The sequence below is a fragment of the Mastigoproctus giganteus genome, chromosome 10, assembly GCF_048544385.1.
Source record: "Mastigoproctus giganteus isolate SK-2022 chromosome 10, ASM4854438v1, whole genome shotgun sequence".
NCBI lineage: Eukaryota > Metazoa > Arthropoda > Arachnida > Uropygi > Thelyphonidae > Mastigoproctus > Mastigoproctus giganteus.
The window spans coordinates 120,111,063-120,131,343 of NC_143584.1; the positions used below are offsets into that span (position 1 = coordinate 120,111,063).

The window sequence follows — 20,281 nt, forward strand, 5'->3', positions numbered from 1 at the left end:
GGTTACCAGGCAACTGACGCATCGGAGAATTATTTGTCCATAGTCGTTTCATTATCATCCCAGTTGACAGCATAAAAGAATATACAGCTGAAGCGCTTGTTCTACACACCTCTAGACATCATCGTGCATGTAATCGTAATGCTTCACTAGAGGCTCCAATAATATGAAACATTGAACCTACTTCACTTGATCGCGCTGCTGTTCTAAACGCTGCCTTCATCGATTGTTTGGACAAGGAGTGACATTCAAATGTCACTTATTTTAGCTGTATGGCGTTTGCTACAATACTGTTGCTGCATGAGACACTCCATCTGCTTATACCGAAGGGCGACACTGCATCGAAGCGATGGCTTCAATCTTGTCACCGTGTTAGAGCGACGCTTGAATATCTGGTGCCGAAGGGCTCTCCAGATAAATCAGTGCAATGGTTATATATCAGTCACGAAAGATACACACATAGTGCAGGTATTGACAAGCGATGTTTGAAAAGCTAAGCGATTTCTCAGTTATCCAGTTCGCGTCAGGTGCAGAAATAACAGCTAGAGGGAGCTTTATGTGAAAGATGGAGGGGCCTTATTTTTTAAGCTGTTTAGTCGTAATTTCTATAAGGCTCTGACGAGCTCCCTTACTCCGAAAAAAAAAAGTCCATTACAAATTTCTGTAAAGGAAAGACTCTCCTCTTTTGTATCTTTCCTATCTCTAGCATAAAACTTCCTACCCTATCATTTTACTCTTACTAGTTTAGGCTAAAGACGTGATAGAGATGACAGGTTAGTACAAGGAAAAGCTATTGTGCAGGAGGAATGTATGCATTAGTTCGCCCCATCTCTTATTTTTGCAGAATTCAGGGAAGAACTGGATACACACTTTTTGACTATGAGAATAATACGAGAACTTTTTTAGGTGCATTAGCATATATGCACCTAAATAAATATATATATATATATATATATATATATATATATATATATATATATATATATATTCATGTTTCATCCACCTATCCGTCCGCATGTAATAACTGGACTACCAGTAGATGAATTTTCATTAAATTTTACTATAAATCCGGCAGTGACATTCACGTCACACAGAGCTATCCATGTAACATGTACTGTAGCTGAAGCATTGGATATGTTTGCCACCGTGACTTCTTCCCAGCGTATTTGGGGGAAGAAATCAGAGGCCTGATAGCTGACTTAGTATGGTCGTTAAGGATCACGTGGGAACCGCTCAGTCATCAGGTAGATTAGTCAGGAACTTGAAGTTCCACCAGTACTACACGCATAAAAGTTGTTGCTTTTTTGTCCGTTTAGACAATTTAGCATATACACTGAATGCGTAAAGTACCTACTGTATTCACCATGCCCGCATTTAATAACTCGGCTCCAAGTGGTTGGATTTTCAAAATAATTACATTTAGCCTTTTTAGAAAGATTTTCCCAGCCATCCCAAATTAGATTAATATTAAATCGCCAATTATTTTTCTTTGACCATCTCTCCACATATAATAGCTCGATTCCCAGGGCATGGATTTTCATTAAATTTTATATTTGGTTCCTCTTCTAGAACGGTTTTTCGAGCTTACCCAAATTTTATTCAAATCGAACCAACAGAAAACTGGCAGTTATTTTTTTTAAATACAAATCACATACACTATCCATATAATAATTATTATTACTCTCATATTATTTATCCCTGAATGGGGGGGTCCACCTCGGGTAGGGTACTGCAACCAAGTACACAGAGTGGTTAAGTTTCGTGTTACTGTTGGTAGAGGAACTCTCTAACTCTCCAACAGGTGTTAATGATTGCGACTTTCTGGAGCTTCTCGTAGGTATTCTCTGGGAGTCCTATTGCTGCTAGGCTGTTATGTATGGTCTTTGGCACCATACCGATGGCTGACACGATGATCTTTACTTGTTACATATGCCGCATCTCTTTTATATCCTGTCTTAGGTTCGTGTACTTCCTGATATTATTATTATTATTAATGGCTCCCGAGCGAGACTAATATTCATGTCAGTATATTATGTCTGTAAAATTGTGTGTCTACGTGCTGAAGTGCACATTGTCCGGACTGAAAAAAACCCGAAAAAACTAAAGGGGAAAAATCTACTCCCTTCGCCTTGATTGAAGAGGACTTTAGAAATTTCTACAGTCGTCGACAATAATCGCAGCCAGACTTGTCAAAACGAGTGGCGAAACCATTATACTCTCACGAAAGAACAGGTTATCCACATACTATATACATTGCTTCAGCTTCACTGAATATTATGTTTGTTGCCATATGCTGATTGAAGGAATTTTAATACCAACTGAGATACTGTTCAAGGCTTACCAAATGGATGTCACGTGAACTGATGATATTCGTGGCAAAGAAGAAAACGCATGGGAGGCTTACAAATTATCAGGCGATCCATCGGCTTCCCTGGACACGGGCCAGATCTCGTTACTAGAAAGTTTCAGCTTTTAATGTGTTAAATGTAGTAGACTGTCTATTTTATATTTATTACAGAAGGTTGAAGCAGTTTATAAAAAAAAAAATGATTGCGTTCAGAAATTTGAATGCTTCATGTTTGTAAAGTCTGTCTTCAGACTTTAATGGTAAACATGATCATCATATTTCATTGAGACTGTCTTGCACTTCTGGGCCTTGGAGAATTGGGTTGTAGTTATTGGTTTTGGATTTTAGGCCCGTCAGCGACTAAAGCTATATTGCTCCGTGCATATTGTCTCTAAATTGCGTGTGTTCTGAGATCGATATTCTGTTTGCTGGACGAAAAACCTGAGTTTCCGGGAGAAAAAACAATGCTACCCTCGCCTGAGACCGACTAACTCAGCCACATTGTGAAAAAGGGCCATAAAAATTCCCCGTCATCGATGGAATTCGAACTCAAGTCTTTTCCACCCAGTGTCGGAGGATGGCGATCCTACCAACTGTGCTACCCACGAGGGCTTGAGAATTCGGAGTCTTCCACTGAGAGAACTGCGTCTCTGTTACCAGGCCATAGCCACATACCCACGATTCGTCACCGGTGATGATGAAAGAAACAGAGGGTCGACTGCAGAAGCATATTGACGAAGATTCTAAGATGGCAGAACTTTCCGCTCTCTGCGATTACAGGTGAGGATGCGAAGTAAAATTTGGTTTAATGCGTCGCATACCCAAATGTAGTGTTAAAATTGATTGACATGTCCCATAATATCATCTTCGAGCCTCAACAGTGGTAAACCGCAGACGACTGGATATTATACATAGACCCATCCTATTGACCCTCACCCGAGCATGCAAGACAGTCTCCACCCATGCACTACAAGTGATCACGAGTGCTCTCCCTCTTGACCTTGAGGTGACTCGCACCGGCATGCTTCAGCAACTCAGACGCGGCAAAGCCACAACCTTCCAGGACTACACCACGGACCCGGCAAATAATTGTAAAGCTGAGAAGTACAGGTTGCAAACCTACTTAACATCAATATGGCAACAACGCTGGACGATGTCTGACCAGGGAGACGTCACCCGAAGGTTCCTCTCAAACTTGCAACGAGTATACCCAAAATATCCCACATGACTCTGCCCTGGTCTCCATGTCACCTACCTTCTCACTGGACATGGAGCCATCCGCTATAAGCTTAACCTCTTCGGACTAACAGATAACCCAGCATGTGCGTGTGGCTCCCTTGAAACCTTGGACCACCTGCTGCACGAGTGTGAGTTGTATGAAGATCTTCGGGGTAACTTCATCACACGAGTCCGCTTCAATCCTAAAAACCAAGAGCACTACCTACTAGAAGACGAGGCAACCTACAATACCCTCACTAACTTTGCACAGTGCTTATTTACAAGACGACAGACTCTACCTATGCCACCAAACCCAGAACAAAACAGCATACATACATACTGAAACTGAATATTGATCCACGGATGGGACATTGATCCCATGAGAGAACTGAACCAACGAATGACATAATCTGCATGGACCGCCATCAAAATCCTGGCTGATGTCCGGATTTCCTACTTGCCGATCTATGGACGGAGTCACCACCGACGAGGACAAACTCGCTGAACAACGGACAGGACTTGTATCCCATGACTGAATACGTAACCAGAACTTACATAAATCATTACCAAACCTAGACCAAAACCTTGGAAACACCCTCGCTGGGTTCCCGGATGGCAAAACCCTGTTGCCTCGGCACCTGGCCTGTAGTCTTTTGCATCCATGCCCTATTGGCGATCTGGGCCAGTCCCCTTGACTGGCCTACAATTTTTCCCTCTCCCTGCGTGGGAGGGGGAGGAGAGGGTTTTGCTGTCTCCTCCCCCTTCCATTCCTTTTTCCCTCTGGTGGGGCATGGACATGCCCCACTGTAAACGGGAGTTGCCCTCCCTTTCGGCTCCATATTTCTATCTATCTCCCCCCAGTCTTCAGCCTTCTCCCCACTCTATCTGACAGCAACGTGAACACGCCCCACACAATCTAAAGTCACCAATCTAACTTAATTTCGCCGAACATTCTGGACTTCTTCTCCCTAGCGACGCATATGCGTTTTTTTTTTTTTTTTTTTTTTAAAGTCCTAGCCACTGAAATCTCAGGAAATTAGGTGGCAGGACCTGCCAGAGTGAACTATATACTAGTGGGTACCTGGTCTGCCTCCACGGGGCGAAAGTGGAACAACGTCGGGCCTCAGTAGGGGTCTGGCGGCTAAACGACCAGAAGAACAACGGTACACAACGCTACACATGTACAATATCCATACACTTTTAAATCTCTGGCTTTTCCAGTCAACTGGTTCACCCACAATGTAAACTACGCGGAGATGGGAGAAACCCCTGGTGCCCTTTGACCCTAAACACACTTTACACTTTAATAACATCTTCGATTATCGCGAGGATAATATCCGAGGGATAAGCAGCCGCCGTCGAAGTAGCATTATTTTCAATTAGTCTGAATACGAAATATTGTCCAGACTGCCTACAGATAAATGGATCATTCACGTGTTACTATGTCTAGATGAGTCACCCAACGTGTTACGACAAGTCGCAACTACGGTGCAGTTTCAGGATACAAAGTCGGTCCCCGAAATTTTTGATCTTACGTCATTAGTAACTGTAATGAAACCAGCTGACGAACAGCCACTGATAATCACAATAGTGAAACGGTCGCTACCACGTTCCAACACAGTCCTGCTAACATACAGTTAAAGAACTGCTTTGGGGGGGGGGAGATATAAGAGGATAGAAATCATACGGAAGTAATTGATTTGCTGAGCCATTGGCGAAGCCATCTAGCATAATAACTTGCCTCGGTTGTGAAGTACTACCACATGTTTTATTAATTGCGTTGTAAGGAACTGCATACCGCACGTATGAATTGAAATGTTAGGTTGATTAATTGTAATGTTAGGTAGACGGATCAGAATCCAACGGTAAAAGCAAAGGAAAGGGTGGGAACATCTTAATATAATTATTACTGATCTACGGGGGTCGTTTAAAAATAGAGCTATATTTTTATAAAGAGACTATTTACGGGTAGAGATTTTTTACGGGTATTCCGTTACATTCTTTGTAGTTTTCATTGCAGTAAATTTCACTGTGCGTGTATGACATGTACATAAACTGGGGAAAAACATAGAAATAGTATAAAAGTTTGTCTCATTTGTTACGGCCTCAGATATACTGTTCTTCGTTATAACACCACACAAATGAAAAATATTCGGGCATTACACATGCAGAGAACGAATCGACTAACCTAAAAGCCAAAGTTCTGAATAAAGGAGAACAGTAAATTCAAATAACAACATTAAAAGATATCTTTCTCATTTCACTGTGCTGTGTATTTTCACTGTGCAACTACCAGCGGTAACCTACTTTACTGTTAGAAAGGGGAACGAAGTATAATGTTTTTAAAGTGCAATGGCTGTGTCAAGATATGCACTACAATTTTTCTACACAGATTTATCTATATAGGGTACATTTTTTGAATTTAATATTAATCGAAATGGAAACCGAACTGATTCATAATTGTAATTTCTAGCACGATCTAGAAAATAACGATTTTAAATTTTCGTTACCTCATTAGTATTCCACCGGTGTCTTTGTGTAGGGAAATGGTCAGCTTTTGGGATGCTTTCAAGCCTCTCTGGTAATACTGGTCTTCCGTCTTCAGATTCTGAAAGATATTTAAGGGCATAGGTTAAACAAAACTCTTAAAGAAATGTTAAAAACTGCGGTTAGATGTACAGTGTTCATGTTTTGCAAACCTAAATTTGGGACATTTGGTAGACAGAGGATTTTTCCTGATTTGTAATTTTTTTAACACCAAAAGGCCTACAAAAGTATAAAATAAAATAAATATCAACAAAAAAAAAATAATTTATTACCAGTTAGTACAACATTTATATTATTATCGTTCAACTTACATTTTTTTCAAACACATTTTGACATAACTTTGAGTAATTTTTTGATAATAATAATGATAATTTTACATTTTAAATGGAACAACCTACAGAACTTGTGTATCTCCAACTTTCTATACGACGGCAAAACAGTATATCAACAAACTAACCGAACACCCATGGGTAGTCCTGCTTCATGCGTAATAGCTAACCTATATTGGTCTGAAAACTCATTTCCACAGGACCTTAACCTCTACAGATATATAGATGACCTCATAGTTATCAACTGCCCTAATTTCATCAAAGATTATGGACACTTATACCACAATGAACTCATACTAGATAAAACAAACAACAATGATACTATAGCCCATTTCCTAGATCTAGAAATTACATTAATAAACAACAAAGCTACCATCAACCTGTACAACAAACGTGATGCATTCAACTTTAAATACAGTATAGTCAACCTCACACAATGGAATTCCAATATTTCCAGAGGAGTACATGCTAACGTTATACTAGCGCAAAGCATCAGAATAGCAACCATTTGCAGCAATAAGGAAACAACTATCGATAACATCAAGGTACCATATAATAAACAACCATTTTCCTAAAGCATATCTTCGCTAGCACTTCTGTAAAGCCCTTAACATCATAAAGCTTGTTTGTTATTTGGTTTTTAGGATTAAGGCCATATTGCTAAGGCCATATTGCTCCGGGATATGCAAAGGTCATTCCCTGACCTTTCCGCATCCTCCGTATTTGGTGGTAACGGGCTCGAACCCCGGTCTAATCAAGAAGCGTATGCTACGCACTGCTGCTCCTTCCCACCTGGCTACGGCGGCGCCATACATCATAAAGCATAAAAAACTATGGGACATTAATATAAACAGCATAATCTTTAATTAATAAAAAACCCATACACATCAAGTATGTAAATAGTGTATATACAATACACTAGGCCTCTGTGGTGTCTTACAGTCTAGAAAACGTGTACCAATTGGCCTAACACAGTGTATTAAACATCATATTTAATTTTAACTTTCATTTTTCACACAATTGACCTTAAATACATGATGCACTCACTCCCAGACCTTCGTTCACAGTCCTAACTATAGGAACGGGTTTCCAACCCCGAACTACCGAGCTCAACTACTTATCTCTACTTCATTCATCTTTCTGCTTTACTAGCCATTAGTCTACCGAACGCAATAGCGGGACACTACTTTCTAACTTTACTTTACCCAATCTATTTTTCACCTTAACATTGTTTAGCTGCTTTTTACGGCTACTTTGTCAGCTATTATATTTCTTAACTATCCTGGGCAGTTTGGACATCATGTATTTAACCTAGCTCATCATTACTACCCATTTCATTTCAATCTATACAATCATCATCACTACTCATTTCATTTCAATCTATACAGACACCATAACAAAAAAAAATTTTTTTCACGCCTAACGCTAGGAGCCGCTAGCGTACCGGCACCCCGCGATATTGGTCTTTTGGTCAGTTTTACAAAGTAACGGTAAGTCCCTTTCTTCCTGTCTATACCGATATTCCTTACTTTAGTCTATCCACTTTTTTCAATTCTTTTCACTTGCTTCTGTAAGATCATCCATGATCTGTATGATCAACATATTATAACCACTTTTATTGGCACATTCCCTTATAATCTTACTGCAAAATTCAAAATCTAAATTTGCCCTCATAACACGTGGCAACCATACACGTGCACCATAGCATACAGAGCATTTCGGAAACAGAAGCAAGAACATTGCTGTCTTTTTCATAATTTCGTTGGATGACCTCTGATGACACTGAAATTGTGAAAGACACCGCAATGTTATTTCATCTTGGTCGCTTTTTCAATTCTTATCATTATTTTAATTTCCGGTCCATTTCTTCCTCTTTTTCATACCATATATCGCTCCTAGTGTATACCGTATATTCATTAGATTTAATTCAATAAAATCTCCTTCTACTTACAATATTTTATACATAAAATTTTATATATATATATATGAGATGTAATGAAATACTGAAAGTCTTAGCAATCGAGAAAGGTAATAAAAAGGAAAAATTAAAAATATTAACCTGGATTATGGATCAGGGATACTACAAAAATCGTAGAAAAAGCCGGCAACCATAACGAAACATAGACAAAAATGTTATTATCAGTGTATTAGGTAGGGGAGCTGAACAGTCAGGTGTAATTACTATGGAAGAATTGAGAGCACCTGTATGCCAAAAAACAAATTACCTGAAATAAAATGCAATTAATATAAGCATAATTAATGCAAGTAGCTAAAGCCTTGGGGTCGGCAGCGAAAATCGTAGGAGCCACTTCAACGTATACATCATAACAGTAACAGAGACCTGGCTTATTGCAGAAGAAAACGCCTTCTTATATTTAGCCAACATTGTGTAATTCTTCTGTCCTCATCGGCAAGAAGCATACTGCTCTCGAGGTTGTTTTTGATCTTAAACTCTGCTTCAGTAACCACATGGACAAGCTGCTCACCCAGGGGCTCAACTCTGATGGAATGTCAAACAGCATTTACATTATATTAATGAAGTTACAACTACCAGAAAAAATATAAAAAACGCTGTATACTCTCCAGTTTTATATGCTGCAGAGGTGTGGGCATCTGCTGCCCCTAGCACAATTAGGCCATTTATTGCTGCTGAGTTTTGGCTCTTAAAATGGGCCACAAACAAACAAACTTCTTCAACGGTTAAGGGACAAACATCTTTTTAATTTTTATTATCATGAAATGGCCATTTTGCTACAAATTCACAGGTTCCCCATGTTAATTAGGGCGAAATTCCTTACCACGACTATTAAAATGATCGTTGGGAAGATTTCGGCACCATAATTCTGGGACTTGTGCTCTTTGAGAGTCCCTCAGCCTTCTCTCAGAGCTACTCCAACTCTGTGCACGCATCTCAGCTGTCTTCGCCTATCCGATCGGTTTCGGTCTTTTCAGCTACTCTCACGTGCCCAATCATTGGTTGCTGACCTTAATAAGTTTGCTTGTGACAGGGAATACCGACGCTGCATCCTTCGGTTGTATTTTCCTGTCCATGATCACTCTCCTGAAAAGTCATCTTAATGCCACAAGCCAACAATACCATCTGATATGAAGATGGCTTACAAATTTTCAGTATATTATATACAGTAATGAGGAACTTATTACTTCAGTTCAATGCAAAGAACGTTACCTGTTTTTTTTTTATTACAATATAAAATTATTTTTTCCACCTATATACATTCTTTGTATATTGTGGTGTATATAATTGTACTGTGCTTTGAACTGTACTTCATTTTATGCTTTCATGTGTATTTCCTTATGTTTGATTCATCAATGTTCTCAGTTTATTATTATTCATCCATTTCCCTTACTTACTGTATTATGACTGTTAACCCATGGCTTGGCGGCCGTGAAGAGCAATATTGCAAAGTATCGATTCCTACATTATTGTTATACTTAATAACTATATTAATTATAATAATTATTATTAGTATTGCAATAAAGATTTCTTATTATGTATGGTTTGCATTGCATTTCAAAGCTGATACATAAATCCCAACGTAAATATATATTAGTCATAAATACAAAAATTCCGATGTAAATATATATTAGTCATAAATACAAAAATCTCAAAGTAAATATATATTAGTCATAAATACGAAAATCCCACAGTAAATATAAGGGTGTCTCAAAAATATTGGTACAAACGTTTAGGGGAGGTAGGTAACATCTAAAAGAATGTGAATCGCATAGGAACCCATAACCGGAAACGTCACGGGAAAGTAGTAGCAGAGGCACAAGGGACAGAAATGACACAAGACATTAATTAGTGGCAAATATTTATTTGACATAATATTAACAATGGAGTACGAGATGGATGCATTTCATAATGTTACAACAGATGCTCGAAGGTTCCACCACGAGACGCGATGCATGCGTGACACCGACGCAGCATGGATTGGCGGACACGGTCGAACACACCTGGAGTTTCTTTGACAGTAGCAGCAGCGCAGACGAGTCTCGCCACAAGATCCATTTCCGTCTCTACAGGCGATTCATACACGATATATGTGGGGGCCCCCACAGAAAGAAATCAAGGCTCGATAAATCAGGTGAGCGTGGGAGCCAGGCAACGGGTCCACCATGGCCAATCCATCGACGCCCAAAACGCCTGTTCAAATGGGCACGAACAAACCTTCCATAATGGGCAGGCGCCCCGTCATGTTGAAACCAAATGTTGCGTCTCACATTTGCTGGAACATCGTCAAGTAACCCTGGTAGAACTTGTTCAAGAAAGATCCTATATTTAGCGGAGTTCATGCGGGATGGTAACAGGTATAGGCCGATAAAGCAGTCACCGACCATACCTGCCTACACATTTATTTCGAAGCGATGTTGTGCCACATGGGGGCGCACACCGTGTGGGTTGTCGTGAGCCCACACATGAGCATTGTGCTGATTGAATAAGCCTTCCCGAGTGAAATAAGCCTCATCCGTGAACAAAACATAGACTGGAAAATTCAAGTCTTGAACACTTTCTTGGAGAAACCACTGCGCAAAAGCCACACGTGCAGGATGATCTTGGGGGAGCAGTAACTGAATCCTTTGGAGATGAAAGGGGTGTAAGGAATCGTCGTGCCAGACACGCTGTACACTGCAATGAGACACTCCTAAGGCAGAGGCAAAGGCACGTGTGCTGGTAGTAGGATTATTACGGACGGCATTCAACACATTTTCTTCCATGGCGGGAGTTCGCGTCGAACGTGGTCTGCCCGCACTACTCCTGTTACCTCTAAATGACCCATAATCGCACAAATTTTGATGCACACGCGCAAACAAACGGTGGTCCGGTACATGTCCGTCTGGGAAGCCTTCTCCATAAATTCGTTGAGCGGCTCGTCCATTACCTTCTGCTAATCGATACACTAGGTGCATGTCTGCCAGCTCACAGTTCGTATATCGATGCATGCTCTTCGTGCGGCGACTACTGCTTGAATGAGTAAACCAGAAATTTTCCCTCTCGCGAACTGATGAACAGCGGTGACGTTTCCGGTTTTGGGTTCCTATGCGATTCACATTCCTTTAGATGTTACTTACTACCTTCCCTAAAGGTTTGTACCAATATTTTTGAGACACCCTGTATAAGTCACTCACCATCAATAAGTAATATTAAAAGTGACAATACAGATTTTCGTGGAATAACGAACTCGCTGATCGCAAAACAACTGTATTTCCAAGAAACAAATCTTTGAATAAAAATTTCATTCGAAAGTTAACAAATAACAGGCAGTCGAAAAGATATAGCCAATAGCTGATAATTACAAAAACGCTACCGTTTGGTGTGTTGGCATGGTAACTACAAATTAGCTGCTATTAAATAAATGGCGCTCTGTATATTGTTAGTGATATACTACTGTAGAATGAAATATTATGAAGAAGGCAGAATTTCCAAAAAAATGTAGCTACCACAAATACTGAATATGTGTACAACTAAATAATTATAAGATTAAGTGCACAGATTTCACAAAACCATTGTATTAATACAGTTGTAAAAACAGTTTAGGTTTTGTTATTAATATATGAAAGCAAACTTGCACTAAAAATGAAGATGGCAGAAAAATGAAAATTTTTTTTTTTATTCTATAGGTGACTTAACAGGTAACTTCAGTTGTGTATCAACAAATAAAACCGACTTCGGTGAAAAGTCACATAATTTGCTATAAATAAATGTTTGACAATTTTACCAACAAAAAAAAAATATTAAAAATATAAAATCAGACTATTAAAATAAAATAATTTTGTCGTTTAATATTTCTTCTAATGATAAAATATTATATGTGCATGAATAAAATTTCATTTAATACCTTAAAATCTACAAGATCCCACAGTCGATATACGATTATCATATTTTACACTCTCGAATTCATCTTACATCCACTCAGCGAAAGCAATCATTAAACACTAGTGCAAGTTAAGTCAGATTTATCCGATATGTGCACTTAAACCATTAGTACTTTTGAATTATTAGATGGTTCACGAAGAGATTGGAGTCGTTGATCACTTCAGAGACCTTGGTGTTACTATGAGACGTGATCTTCATCCATCGGCTCATATAAATAACACTGTTCCTAAAGCTATTCGGCTCCTTGGTCTCGTTAAATGCACTGCGCGGCTTTCAACAGAGAAGCTATTATTGTGATCCTTGTAAGCCACTATTTCACTTGTTCTTTTTTAGTGTTCCATTATTTAGTTTCTTTCTTAATAACATCTTTCAGATCCACTCGAATTCAAATTAAATTTATTCGTTTCCTTTGTTTTCAGAAAACACTGAGTTCCATCGCAGAGATTATAACAATGCGTAATAGGATTCGTTTAATTTCTCTTAGTCTATAACGTAATCTTCAGTATTGCTGTTTTACTTATAACACTGGTCGGTTGTTGTTATTTGGTTTTTAGGAGCATTAGCAATTAAGGCCATATTGCTCCGGGGATATGCGGTGGTCATTCCCTGACCTTTCCGCATCCTCCGTATTTGGTGGTCACGGGCTCGAACCCCGGTCTAATCAAGAAGCGTGTACTATGAACTGCTGCTCCTGCCCACCTGGCTACGGAGGCGCCAACACTGGTCGGCATCAATTTCCTCCGTGAAATGATTTGGATAGATTCTCGTAGGAAATATGTTCACAAACTCAGATATATGCTTAAAACGTTTTCATTAACCCCTCAATTTTCAAATATCGTAGGTTAATGACCGAAAAACAAGACTTCTAGTTGGTTTAATCATCTTTTCCATTTATTTTATCTATTTTTTTTTTTTCTAGAACATTCGGAGCCTTTTTACAATATTCGAGAATATTCCGGACCGGAACGTTCTAGAGTATTGCTTTAGAAAGTGGGGAAGAAAGATCGGGATGTTTCTGGAAGGTTCTAGAACTTTCGACGGAATTCTCTAGAAACATTGTAAGCCTTCTAGAAACTTCTCTCCCCGTATACATGTTACTGGGTTCCGCACCAAGCAGGCATTTCCGTATTTCAAAAGGTGTATCTGTTTCAGAGAGCGAGTGGTGAACAAAGTGATCAAGTATTTTAGTGAAGTGTTTGTAAAGAAGTGTTGTGTGCATTAGTGTAAATTGTGAACTATGTTTAAATTAGAAATAAAAATGTGCAATTTCTTAATTGTGTTCTTATGTGCGCATACTTCAACCGTACATGAAATATGTTGCGTTCTTGCCGAAATAAGCCTGATATCTTTTGCTACATTTGCGGAGAAGCTGTATTAAAATCACGGCGGAAGCCAATGGCCACAACTTGTGAGAAAAGCCTATGAACTCTATTTGGATGTAAGATCGGAGGTCAAGATAAAGTATGGGCTCCTAATATTTCCTGTAGTTCGTGTTCAAGGACATTAACAGACTGGCTTATAGGTAATCATAAATCGATGCCTTTTGCTGTTCTGGAAATATGGCGGGAACCTCGAGACCACACTGTTACTTTTGCATGACCAACATTTCTTGTTTTTCTGAGAAATCCAAGCATAAAACATAGTATTCTTATATATCTTCTGCTCTAAAGCCGATTCCTCAAGATGATAAAATGCCAGTTCCAAAGCCACCAGAAACTTATGGACTCGACTCTGATTCAGTATCAGAAAAGGAGTCCCCAGAAGATGCAGAACCCAGACTTTACTCTTTATACTGCAAAATAAATAAGATCTTTATTGTACAGTTCACCGGTACACGCAGGTACCACGAACATACAATACCCTTCACGGCACCATGCCAGAGGTTAACAAACGGCAGAGATAATAAAGAAATTGTAAAGATTAATTATAAGCAAATTATATAATAAAAAAAAAAAAAGTACTCATAGCAGATAACATTGACTTGAAAGGAAAACTAATACAAAATAACAAAAATAACAAATTGTGATAACAAAAGCTTTTCCTCAAGTCCAGTTTTCTGAGAGTCTCTTGCCCCGCCAGAACGATCTGAGATCAGTTGGTAGTTCTGGAGACCACGTGCAGATCTAGGATGATCCGTCTATACTTTTTATCATCTATGATTTTAAATAAGTCAGCATCCAGGGATTGAACCAGGTGGAGCTTCTGGTAAGGGAGGAACCGATCTTTCAAATGTAGTCTCGAAGGAAGAGCAAGAAGCTTGGGAGTGGAGCGGAGACCTGGTTGGGGAATCCGCCAGCACACGGTGTCCCAAACGTTGGGTGCTGAGACTCTCCCGGCAATCATTTTTACGGTGAAGATGAGTCTTCTCTCGTGCATTAATGCTGAAAACCTGGTTAAATTCAGCGCGTTGGCCATCGGTGTTGTGCGCTGCTGTGGTGGGAGATGACACTTCCAGGTTGCCCACTTCAGGAGACAGTATTCAGCGGCTTTTAATGGTTTAATTGTGGTGTCTGCAGCTGAGCCCCACAACTCTACTCCATACAGTACACTTCCAAAAATCATCATCCTGATGTACATTTTTATCAGGTTGCTGTTGTGAATGTGTAGCAAGTGCTGCTTGGCAACCCACCGTTTCTTGTTGAATTTAGCACAGAGTTCTTCTATATGGTGATGGAATCGTAATTTTCTGTCGAAGATTACACCCAGATCTCTTTGCTTTTCAACGCAGGGGATCGGGACTCCGTCAATCGCAGGCTGAATTATGGTTGGTATGGGTTTAAGAGAGAATACCATGATGGCAGATTTCTCAGGGTTCACTTGCAGGTCAAAATTCTTGAGGTACTGCTGTACTTCTGATAAGGTCTTGTTGATGGTTACTGTGGCGTTTTTGGCTTCATCGGTCAAATTTATTTTTGTGAAGATCTTTAAATCATCTGCATATGATATCATATCTGTTCTATTGTGTATTAGTGGGTAGATGATAGCAGTGAAAAGAATTCCGGACAGGACTCCTCCTTGTGGAACGCCTGCATGTATTTGTCTAGTATACCTTTGTTTTCCTATGTACATTTGGATGATTCTATTCTGAAGAAAGGATGTCAGAAACTTCAATACTGGGCCTGTGATGTGATAGTAATTTCGAAGGAGTTTGAGCAAGGCTGGGATGTGAACACTATCGAACGCAGCTTGTAAATCAAGATATGTGATTGCCATTTCTTCTTTCTCCTCAAATGATCCAAGGATTGCATTAGTAGTCATAATCAGGTTACTAACTGTTGATCTGTTTTGCAACGAATAATGAATTTGCTGGGGCCTGTGCGGGAGAATGTGCGTGGTAAGTGTTTTCAGTACTGTTTTTTCAAGTAATTTCAATAGACACGAGGAACGAGAGATGGGTCTAAAGTGCCTGGCTTCAGTTGGCTGGGAAACTTTTGGGAGTGGCCTAACAGAATATAAATTCCATATTGGAGGGAAAAATTCTCCTTTTAATATGCTATTGAAAATTATTAGGAGCGGATCACTTAGAAATGGGCTCAAACATTTAATGATAAATTGTGGTACTTTGTCGATTCCCGCTGTACCAGTTGCAGGCAACTTATTAATCGCAGATAAAAGGTCTTGTCTTGTTAATTGAATGGTTTCAAGTGCATCTCTGGGCACATCATCATCAAACATGGGAATATCACTGGGCTCAAGTTGGTTTTGCTGAACTCGTGCAATAAAGTCCATCCACCTTTCAGGATCAAACTGTGGAGGGAGTTCACAGTATTTCTGTCGGTATGATGGACAGCCCTTATGAAGTGTGGTTTCAATGTGATGTTTTATGGCTTGAGACTTGAGGCGGTTGAAGCTTGCTCGTCCTTTGGAGTACGCAATTCGATCCGGAGCTAGTCCTGTCATTTTCCACTGTTTGTACAGTTCCTGTTTAAGATTAAAACTGTTACTCAGCTCAGGAGTCCACCATCCTCTCGTACGTTCAGAGATCCTTATTTTCTTTGAGGCTGCATAATTAGAAATTGTGATGAGCCAGCGAGTTAAAAGGTCTAAGGCAAGTTGATTATCACATTGCTCAAGTGCATTCCAAGGAATTGCAGTGGCTGCTTCTAGACATTTAGTAATGTTGAGTAATTTTGGGCTCGTTATTATCTTGGTGTGGACCTGAGTCGAGACGTTGTAATTTGGAGTCGGAAAATATAAGTTAATTAAAATTGGCATGTGATCAGATTGAAAAGCTATTTCTGTTGTAGAATCAAGTTCACAATTGCTCGATGATAGCACAAGATCAAGATGGTGATCACCTCTGGTCGGGAGATTATTAATCAGATGGATTCCTAATGGGTGAAGGTTATTTAGCAATCTGGACTGAAGATGAACAAGTTGAGGGGAAAAGTTAAAGTCTCCACAGATAACATGCCTTGCTGAGTGATGGAACCCATGAATGAGCCAATTAGTTATCTCGTCGACGGTTTCAGCATCGGGTCCTGGAGGGGTGTATATAACTGCAAAATCAATGCGAGCAGATTTAAATTCGCATGACGCAATTAGCCCTTCGAACTTAGTGGACTGACTTTTATAATTCTTAGTAACAAGTATGTGCGGTGTTTTGTAGAAGAGTCCCACTCCACCTCCCCTTTTGTCTTGTCGGGAGCAGACAATCACATTATATCCAGCCGACACTGCATATGGAAAATGCTCCTCATTTCGGCCAAGCCAGGTTTCTGTTAAGCAAAGCACATCAAACTTGCGCGAAAGTAGAAGTTCTTCTACAGTTTCAAGCTTGTTACGGATGCTACGGGCATTCTGATAGAATATAGAGATGCTATTATGTCTGGGGATATTCCTTAGTACCCTCTGCGGTCTTTTTCTCTCTTTTTTTAAGGTGTTTCTTTCAGATATCCTAACAGGAATTATTGTGAATTGGCTTCCATTCATGATTTCGGTAGTGAGTCAGCTAGTGGGGTTTACTGGACCCTGAATGTGATCGTGTCTTGATTGGCTGTGCCTCTGAAGTCTGGTGGGGGGCGAAGATTGAAAGTAGGGCCTGATGAGGAGCCCTTGAGGCCAAGTGGATGGCTGACACAGGATTTTATATTGGGTACTGTTGCAGTCTAATCTGAAAGATGAATAAGAAGGCCATTTTGTGGGTAGTTGGTATACATCAACGGATATATTCAAATTATCACTTATGCCATTTTTAACTTGTTCAGAGGTTGTGTGTGGAGCCAATCGTGAGATGAATAGGCTTTTGCGAGTGGGTTGTTGGTCGATGTGTGCTACGTTGCCACTAGTCTTGAGCCAAGTAATTGGGGCTGTCCCAGTTATATATGATCTTCTCGATCTCTTGTTTCTTCGTGTCTCAGGTACCATCCTTGCCGTTTGGCGCTTTTCCTTCGTTGTGTTTCCTTTGGATACATGAGGGGACGGCCCGGCGACAACCTCACCCCACGAGTGGGGGCAAGGTGAGTTTCTGTAGGAGTTTCCTGACAGTGTCTACTAACAGAATTGGGATGAATGGTATTTGTAATCATGGATCTATCCAAAATTTGATTCGGTGCGTCAAGCTGGTGAGGTGTGCACGTTCGGCCTGCTATAAAGAGAGCTAGGGGATCTACACATGCAGCGTTACTTTCATAAGTTGATACCTCATAGGTTTCTTTTTGATTCCGCATTGGGTTCTTTTTCAGTGCGGAAGTCTGATTGTATGCTGTTACATCATTCTCGTTATGTGTCATCCCATTAGTGAGTATAGAAGAGGTGAATGGGAATCCTGCACCTTGGCCAGGCTTCGAAGTGAAACTATTCATAGTCATGCTCTTAAGTTCTTCAAGTTGGCTCTTCAGATGAGATACTTCCTGCAGGATTTCTAAGTTTTGAGCCCGCAGAAACTGGTTTTCAGTGAAGAGATCAGCGACGCATTCAAAAATTCTTTCCATCTTGTCTAATCGCAAACCGCATCTAATCACTCAGGCAGAACTGAAAGATTTGGTCAGAAATTTGGACCTGTCCAAAACCAATGCTCCATTACTAAGATCACGGTTTCAGCAATGGAACCTTCTTGAAAAGAGTGTCAAGTTGTATTTTTATAGGAACAGGTAATATAACGTAACGACCTATTACTCCATCGATGGTGCTTTTGGTTTATTGTAACAATATCCAAGAATTAACGAAAGAGTTACATCAGGAACAAGTCCCCGAGCAGAGGGGGCTTTTCATTGATTCATCCAAGGTTAGTCTGAAAGCAGTTTTACTTCATAATGGAAATAAGTATGAAGAGAACACGAGAACATACAGGTTCTTTTGCAAAAAATATGCTATCAAGAATACAAATGGAATTACTGTGCCGACCTAAAAGTGGTTGCTTTACTGACTGGATTGCAGGGTAAATACACTAAATACTGCTGCTTTTTATGCGAGTGGGGCAGCCGAGCAAAGGATTGCCACTACAAGGTAAAAAAAAAAAAAAAAAAGAAAGAAAGAAAGCCAAGACCGTTAATAAACTACACCAAGCCAGAAAAATGTAGCACAGCCTCCTTCGGTGAATAAGTCAAAAATCTATTTACCTCCATTGCACATCAAGCTAGGTTTGATAAAAAAAATATTTGTGGAAGCAATGGACAAAAAAAGGAGAAGGATCTTCTTCCCGTTTGAGGCAAAAGGTTCCTCGAATCAGTGAGGTCATAAAAGAGGGAATTTTTGTGGGTCCTCCAATTAAACTGCAATTCCAAGACGAGGAATTCACTAAAATATTAAATGCGACAGAAATAAAAGCCTGAAGTGCATTCGAAAACATGTGTAGGAATTTTGGGACAATGAGAAATCACAAAATTACAGTGAAATTGTGGACGAGCTAATTTTAGCGTATAGACAGTTGGAATGCAATATGCCGTTAATTCTTCATTTCCTAGATTGCCATTTATACTTTTCTCCCCTGAAAACTTGGGAGTGGTCTGAGATGAACATGGTGAAAGGTTTCACCAAGATAATTCTCAACTGGAAAAAAGATACCACGGAAAGTGGAGTCTGCCAATATGTTGGCGGACTACTGTCGGAATCTCGCACGGGAAACACTAATGGACAATTATAAGAGGCAAAAAATGACAAAATAAATGTTTTGATATCAGATAAACATAAAAAAAAAAAAAAATAGAATAAGGCTAACAGACCATTTTTCAATATTTAGTACTGAATGTAACATTTTCTTAAAATATATGGAATCGTTTTTACTAGAAGCTTAGTTTTTGACTTTAATCCTTCTCTTAAAATTGGTGGGTGTTACACCAATATTGCTGCCATATTTGAATTCAGCAACGTAAAACCTATAAGAATCATTTTGAATATTAACAGAAGGCAATTTTTTTTTTTTTTTTTTTTTTTGCTGACCAGTGTAATTTCAGTTCATAATTTTATTGATTCTTTTGCCCTACTAACTCAATTCCGGGCGCCTCCGTAGCCAGGTGGACAGGAGCAGCAGTGCGTAGCACACGCTGCTTGATTAGACCGAGGTTCGAGACAGTGACCACCAAATACGGAGGATGCGGAAAGGTTAGGGAATTACCACCGCACATCCCCGGAGCAATATGGCCTTAGTTGCTAATGCTCCTAAAAACCAAATAACAACAACAACTAAATTCCGTGGCACGCGCCTCGTGCAAATCCTGTCTCCAATACACGTTCTCCCTGCTTCTTAAACGAATGATTTTTCTGGGTCTGATCATTCATGGTATGAAACCTAATAACCTCCATATGATTGTTATTCCATTCGCAAAAATTTTTTTGGAAAGAAAAATTTTTGTTTTCATTCATATTTTTGTTCTTCACGGTTTCGCTCTAACACCGTTAGAGAATTTCGGTAAACCTCGCATAACTGTATTTTTCAGCTTTTGTGCGGGGAAAACCCTGCTATGACGTTGGATGTAAATTTTCAACATTTCCACTCTTTTTGAA

General features: G+C 39.7%; 1 protein-coding gene across 1 annotated transcript in view; it reads right to left on the reverse strand.

Moving 5' to 3' along the window:
- Positions 1-20,281, reverse strand: part of LOC150079255 (calmodulin-binding transcription activator 1-like) — a 927,385-nt gene that overhangs the window by 734,699 nt on the left and 172,405 nt on the right. The window contains exon 3 of the mRNA XM_090383006.1: positions 6,073-6,170. Within this exon, the coding sequence (XP_090239132.1) occupies positions 6,073-6,170 (98 nt within the window). The remainder of the gene's footprint in view (positions 1-6,072; positions 6,171-20,281) is intronic.